Source organism: Xyrauchen texanus, chromosome 28 (assembly GCF_025860055.1).
Source record: "Xyrauchen texanus isolate HMW12.3.18 chromosome 28, RBS_HiC_50CHRs, whole genome shotgun sequence".
Lineage (NCBI taxonomy): Eukaryota > Metazoa > Chordata > Actinopteri > Cypriniformes > Catostomidae > Xyrauchen > Xyrauchen texanus.
The window spans coordinates 8891385-8899014 of record NC_068303.1 but is presented as its reverse complement, the minus strand read 5'-3'; the positions used below and the strand labels follow the sequence as shown (position 1 = coordinate 8899014).

The following is a 7630-nucleotide window of genomic DNA, read 5'->3' as shown; positions in this document are numbered from 1 at the left end:
GTTTACCCTTGTGCTATTAACATTCAGCCTGCTTACCGGTCCTGTTCTTGTTGGTGTGTTCTGCTCTGTCTCCTGTTGGCTCCTGAATTCTTGGTCCATTTGTCTACCCCTCCACCTGTCCCTGCCTGGTTCTGTCAACCTGATCTCCAGTCCAATGGGCTTTTAGTCTGAGTTAGCCTGCACTTGGCCAGGATCTATTTCCCTTCACCTTTCACCCCCCTCTGGATTTGAAGCTCTGCTTGCCCCTAACTTCGTCGGAGCCCATTCCCTGCCTGGTCCTGTCTGCCTGGTTCTTTGGTCCCTCCAGCTATCAGTCTCTGCCTGCCCCACTAAAAAGCTGCCTGTTCATCTGTTCTGCCTGCCCTTCCAATTTTGAGCCCAGCCTACCATGTCTTTGATTCCTGTTTGGCCTGGTCAGCCTGCCTCAGGTTGTTGATCTTGCTAGCCATTGGACTGTTCCTGTTCTCGCCCTATGGGGTCACCCTGTGTGTTGTGCCTGTGTTCTTCAATAATGTTTCGGTGTTGTGGTTAACCTGGATTTGGGACCTCTCTCCATCAGTCCTGACAAAGTGAGTGGCAGTTCTGCGCATGTAAACTCCTTGTTGATGAGAGAGGTCAACGGAGAATGACCAAACTGGCTCAAGCTGACAATGTCTTCGGTAACTCCGATAACCCCTCTGTACAATTGTAGTGAGCAGAATAACATCTCAGAATGCACAACATGTCGAACCTTAAGGCAGATGTGCTACAACAGCAAAATACTGTGCCTGGCAGTTTAGTAGGACCATAGTGTTCCTAATGAATTGCTTTGAGTGCGTGTGTATATATGTATTTTGATATTAGACATTACATTATTGTTGCAGACGAGTGATTGGGCAATACGAAAAGTGGCCTTACTAAGTCAATCCCTTATTATGTATGGTCAGGGGGCATGAATAACTTTATTTTTTTAATCCATTATATTTCATAAATTTATTTCACTGTTTGAGCACATAAAATCATAGCATTAGTTAAGTTAGTTTTCCTCCAAAAATATTGACAACATGTCTTGCACTCACATCATATAAATATTTTTTGTCCAATAAAATGGTGTTTATAATGATTTAAATAAAAGGCAAGCTCTTTGATATACCACACCCCAAATTCTTGTTTCAATAGGAAATAAATGTCAGCGCAGGAAAGAATACTGTGCTTGTAAATTCATTTCATAGCGTCTTTACATATGAAAAGCTCAGTTATACTCCCCAAACAACCACAGGTTTACCACTTAATTTCAGGCTTTATACCTTTTCACTGAAAAACTGAGAGGTAGCGCTGCAAGAGTAAAATGCAATTTTCTCTTTAAAGGTCAGCATTATAAATGTTCCATTTGCATGGTTTATAAGAAAAGTTTAGCTTGATTTGCATGAATATTTAACATGATAAACAGCTTAACCTGGCTTTATCGCAGGCTCTGTTTCTTCAATGCATTAATTTATGTCTGTGACTTTTATGCCTGAGTCTTGGTAGTGGGAAATTTCCATTAAATCTGAGATCTTTATATGTCATGCTTTTATATTATAACATGCAATACTTCATTACATGTAAATTAGAAGAGGATGCAGCTAAAAGGGGTTGAAATAATTATTTCAGAGGTGTGCTGTGTGTTAGTGCATTTGTGTGTGTGGTTGACTGCATACCCACCCGTTGGCAGCCCAGCTCCCCTTCTGGGTAACACCCTTGGCCTAAAAAGGCAAAACAAAATGCTGTTGCTGCCGGAGACTCTAAGAATAAACCATGCAGTCCAGTCACAGATAAGGTTACCTTGAAACCCATCCTCCCCTCTGCCCCATGTTTTCTGACCCACACACATTATGGGTTGGTAACAAACATAAGGACAACTTCGGGCTTAATTTACACTTTTTACCAGCCTAGCCTTGATTTTTCCTTTTCTAGAGGTGTACTCACTTGGAAGCGTATACAACAATTTCTCAGATGTTAGGAGGGACTAACCGTCTGAGGCTGTGTGCATAGGGGTTTTTCCTAAGGCACTTACAGCAACAGGTGCCATATTTTTTGCTTCCCTGTGGGAGGTCCTGACACAAACAAGTTTTATCGGGACTCTTACAGGAAAGGCACAGAGAGACAGCGTGGTGCTTTCCATCAGAAAACTATTCCAGACAAGGAAATTGGCTGTTAATGTTTGAGAGACATGGAAGGTATGGACATTTGTTTAACAATAACATTTCTAAGCATTTTAACAACAAGTCTGATAAATGTTACACTAAATGTGAAGTACAGTGTGCTTCTACCAGCATATTGTAAAATATTTAAAGAGAACAGTCTCTATGAGAGCAGGCAACTACTTTGTAGTGGAATTTCATACTTGAAAGCTGCTAAAAATACACCATATCATATGGCTCCATGTATCTGTACTCATTTGAAGCAGGCCTGTTATGTTAGCTTTTTTAAGTGTTTTAGGGTAGAGCTAAAAACTAAATTATGGTTCAATCAGCTTGAAAGGAAATATATTTAATTAACTATGTATCAGTGTTTATTCCATGTATTTTCATGGTAGCTGATTTCATTTAACTCATAGATTTAAAAGTGTTACGCAACTTTAGAATGCTCAGAGGTTTTCCCAAAACACAAGCTTTTTTCTAAAACCTGATGAGCTACCTTGCTATCGACAACCTACACAGGCAGCTGCCTTCAATGACAACATGCTAACCATCCCAGAACAGTATGGGAGATTTGAATCCCAATTGATTCCAAAAGAGCTTAATATTAGCATGATGCTAAGCTAATGACACAATACTCTAATACTAGGCATATAATACCAGGCAACTATTTTTATCAAAATGTTTCAGTGTACAGTAGAAGGAAATATATGTTATCTTTTATTAAGAATATTACAAATTGTAAAATCAAGAGTAGCTTACATTTAAATAATAATAATAATAATAATAATTTTATAGTTTAAAGCTAAACATCAGCTGATTAGTTTCTCAAGCCATGACGGCACTGAGAATCGCCTGCTTGCAAATGAAGGAGCCATCTGAGACATGCAAATGACTAATCATAGTTAATTTTTTCTGTTATGTGCCATAATTTTACCACAATAAAATACAAGTCTCAGTTCAATGGTCCCACAAAGTAATCGCACTGAAATATTTTGTTAAAAATTTTAAGATTTTAGATAAAATCAGTCTGTGCTTACCCAAATGCAAAACACTGCCTCTAGTGGCCAAAGCGGTAAGTGTTGTTAGGCATATGAGCACGTGTTTGCTCCATTTTCTGGGTGTAATGTCCATAGAGCGAGTTGTGAAGCGAGTTGTTTTAAGCTGTACCGAATGTAATCCAGTGAAGAGGAATGCATATTATTTTACACTGTACCGCCCATCCTAAACCTAATCATCAGTGGGGTTAAAGTGAAATGTTCGAAGGAAATATTAAACCTTGGAATCCCACTCATCACTGATTATTCAAATGCAGTTACCTCAGATTCAATGCCAAAATAACAGATAGGAGATGACACTTGTCGGTGAGTTGGCATAACATGGCAGATCCAAGGTTACCAAAACTTGGACACAACATGCCAACTACTTGTGTGATCATGCTGAATTGACAGCCTTAATTTTAGGATAATGTCTGTTTGTTCAAAATTAACAAAAATCTTGGCTTTGAAAAATATTTTTTCTTTAGGATAATCTCAAAATAAATGCTTAAGTCTCAGTGAACACATTCATCACATTCATCTTCTATACTAACTTTTAAGTGTTGTTCCACAAGTGTCTTAACTGGGTATACGAGATGGATAATCTAAGTTTATTTATAATAAAATATTGTCTCAATTCTTCCACCATTTTAGATGTATTATTTCACTGAGTTGTCATTTTGAGATTGCATTCTCTGCAAAAGATGCATGCGATGCTGCCTTTGAATTGATTAAAACTAAGGTATCTTAGGAAGTAGCATAATTACTGCAAGTCGCATCCTTTCTGAGGTTGCTCACTTGGTTTTGGAACAGTTTGCAAACATTTGGAAAGTCATTGAGATCAAGTGTAAAAAAAGCCAATTATTGACAGCAAGGACCTACAAATGAGTCCCATTCTTGCATGAAATGCCTTAATGCAGCAAAGACTTAAAACTAAATTTGATATTCTGATCAAACTATGAAATGTCTCATAGAGTGGCCTGAAAAAATAATATTTCAAGTGACACTTGAGGGAACAGCAGTGCAAAGTATTTCAATCACAGCATTGTGTTTTAATGCTAACTGCATTCTCAACAGCTCTCATTTACTAACTTGGGATTAGTTGCCATGGATATCCACCAAAGGATTGGAGTCTCATATTAAAATCAGCAGAAAAAAGGACACTTCCTGTGCCACCTTCTGCTGCCATTCTGTTTACAATGCAGCCAGGGTTGAAGTGGAAGTGGCAATAATGAATATTTGCACACTGTGTTGCCATGGAAAGATTTCTCCTAAGGCTTTTGTGTACATTATCTGAGATTTATTTGTCTGTACTATCAGATCCCAATGCTTGTTGACAATCTGCAGAGGCAAGGTCATGATATCACTCAGAAACATGCACTAAAACATTGCTACAATAGTTTCCGCAATACAGAACACACAAGTGTTGTTTTAATTGTGTTGAGCCCAGTTGGAGCTAAGCATATGGTGTCTACGCAGAGCTTTTTGAGTCATCATTTGGATGAGATCTCTAATCCCAAGTTTGACAACAGAAACCAGTGTGAAGAGTTCAAACAGGTGGTGTTAGATCACAGTTTCTGCATGTGATGCCTGGATCAGACCAGAGTTTTTTTTTGCAGAGTAAAAAAACACTGCCCCATCATAGCTTATATTCACAATAGATAATCCAATAAATAAATGTAAGAAATCGTAAACACGATAGCAAAATCTTATACATGAATCAATAATTTACAATGACTTAAATCAACAATATTGGCACAAATCAATACACGGCGGCAGATATAAAGGTTACATGTTGTGTTTGTAAGGACTCTCTGGCAAAGCTACTACAATAATTTATATCCATTTAAAATTTAGGCTTTTAAATATGCTCCGGCCAATAGATGACAGAGCACCAGCATTTCTCATGTGGCCTTGAAGATGTTATAATGAAACATTGCCATTGAAGATGTGCGTCCTACCCACAGCCAAGTTCAATTTAATATCTCTCCCAGGCAATGCATTGATAAAGACAAAAAGCAAACATCCATACAGTCTAGCTGTCTATGTCTTAGACACTTAGTGAGTGATGCAACAGAACTACAGTAGATTACTCCTATTATAATTAACAAAGCAATCTAACACAGGGATAAAAGGCTAATGATTTAAGAAAAATAAACTTAATTCAAGATATACTGTATCTCTAAATCTTATGGTCTTTTGCCTCTCAATGCAATTTTTTGTTTAAAGGAAGTGTACATGATTTACTGAAAAACAAGACCAAAATATTGATTAAATGTTGTTGTTTTTTTTATACCTTTTTTTAAGTGCACAATTGACATAGTTTAGCGTCAGGTCATAGAAGCTTAACCCTGTTCAAACTGGTTATGGAAAAAGTTAGCTGGTTTGATACTGGTCCAAGGTGATCTACAAGCTCTAAACTTAATTTCTAAGGCCTTGGCCCCACCTGTTTGTAGTCTAGCTAATCAACCAAATAGATAAGCTTGGATGAAATACAAACCATAAATCACCAGCATGGAGCATATAGAAACCATGTAGAAACCAACTTCTAAAGGTAATTGTTATTTTACTGTTCTTGGATTTTCCAGCAAGGATCTTCTTTTGTTGCCTTGCACTGTGCTATGCCGCTCACCTGCAGTGTAGACACGGTTTTACAGATACATTTCTGAAGCTCTATCTATCCTTACAGCGCGGTCCTCCACCATCACGACAACCATAGTCGAGAGCAAGAATGATGTGAGTGCACAGCCCTTACGTTTGTCCAAACGCACAATGACCGATGACCTGTACAGCACATTCAGCTCCCCAGTTGCCTGGGTTCTGGTGCTGGCTCTCATCATAACCTGGTCGGCCGTGGCCGTAATTATGTTTGACCTGTTGGACAACAAAGGCCTTGAAGGTAGGTCCAGTTCTCTTATATTTCTCTGCTGCACCTGTGTTCTCAATTGTTTCTTGAAGTTTTAATCCTTCTCTGGGGTGTTATTTTGGTCCAATTGTCCTGAATATATTGTAGGTTGGGTGCAGCAGTTGATCATTACATTCCAGATTTAGGGGGGGGGCTATTACAAGACATTCACGTACACTTTTGGCTTAAGGTAAAACAGGGCTCACATGGGGAGTAACTGGGTGCTTGGAAGAGAATTTAGAGTCTTTAGAATAGGATAAAGCTCAGCTTTTCTTGCTGGAAGTTTATCAGCAGGGCCACAGGGCAAATATGTGTGGGTTCTGAGAGCAGGAGTGGGGAAGTTATTGACTTGTTCCTGATTGCACTGACAGCGACAAGAATAGATTGGGAGTGCTGTTGGCCGGCCGCTATCAGCCACAGTTGCATTCACTTAAAATAAAAACAATAAGATTGAAGGGGAGCTGAAATGGTCTGGCAATGTGAAAGTTTATTTAACTGTCTTTCTAGGACACTGTGTTGTAAATTGCATTTCCAACTACATTAGAGAGCAGTGTTTTTCAACTGGTTTTGTTTCAGGACCCACATTTTACACTGGTGGTGACCCAAAACAGTACCAAAATCATTTATCAAGGAAAAGTAAACAAAATGTCCTCAAAATCAAACATTAATTTCTTAAACTTGACCTTAAATTGTTTTTGACAATGTAAGCTTCTAAATGTCTTTTTGAAGTTCAATGGTTTCATGTTCTCGGAAGCTAATAATTCACATCACAAAATATATTGAAGTTGGCAGAAACCCAATCGGATCTTATGACAAGTCGTAATAATTAGTACAAGATGGCGATGTTGTTTGAGTTGGCATGTACATAAATGTACCACTTTTTCTCCCAAAGAGAAAAATAAACTAACCAACTCATTATCTTATAAAGATTTTCCCAAGTTTAACACCAAATTAAAATCCAACCATAAAGTCTTACCCAAACCCTAAACCCAACCATTTTGTGTATCGGAGAAGAAAGAAAATACATAAATATTGGAATGAGATGAGGGCATTACAGGTTATTAACAAACATCAGTAATTTGTATTGCATAAATAAATATGGGATATAACCTAATTTGTTCCCTCATGTTTCCTTTCATAAAATAAAGAGGCTAGGTAAAATGTAATACCTAAATTGTATCGATTTTAATACTGTTTGTTGAATGGTTGGTCTCAATTGGATTAGAAGTTACATCTTTTTGTACAAGCCGTACAAAATCTTATGATTTTGCCATCTTGTACAAACTATTACAATTTGTAGACTATGTTGTGCAAATCATGTTTATCCTTGATGCAAGTGCACCCATATTTAATGAAGTCACTACCCACCAGTTTAAAACCACTGCATTAGAGTGAATTGTCCATCGTTAATGCAGAGAAGATTATAGAATGGTTGATGTTGGAGTTGAATTGCTTAATTCAAGTTTGTTTTCATCTGTTTTTAGAGTAATTCAGTAGTTTCATAATGGCAATTTTGAGCTGTCCCAACA

At 37.8% G+C, this 7630-nt stretch overlaps 1 protein-coding gene across 9 annotated transcripts in view; it reads left to right on the top strand.

Annotated features, from left to right (window-relative positions):
• Positions 1 to 1838: 1838 nt before the first annotated feature.
• The window catches only part of trdn (triadin), a 61774-nt gene continuing 55982 nt past the window's right edge, over positions 1839 to 7630 (top strand). For all 9 annotated transcript variants that reach the window (XM_052095994.1, XM_052095990.1, XM_052095993.1 and 6 more), the window contains exons 1-2: positions 1839 to 2198; positions 5886 to 6095. In XM_052095994.1, the coding sequence (XP_051951954.1) occupies positions 2192 to 2198; positions 5886 to 6095 (217 nt within the window). In that variant the 5' untranslated portion in view covers positions 1839 to 2191. The remainder of the gene's footprint in view (positions 2199 to 5885; positions 6096 to 7630) is intronic.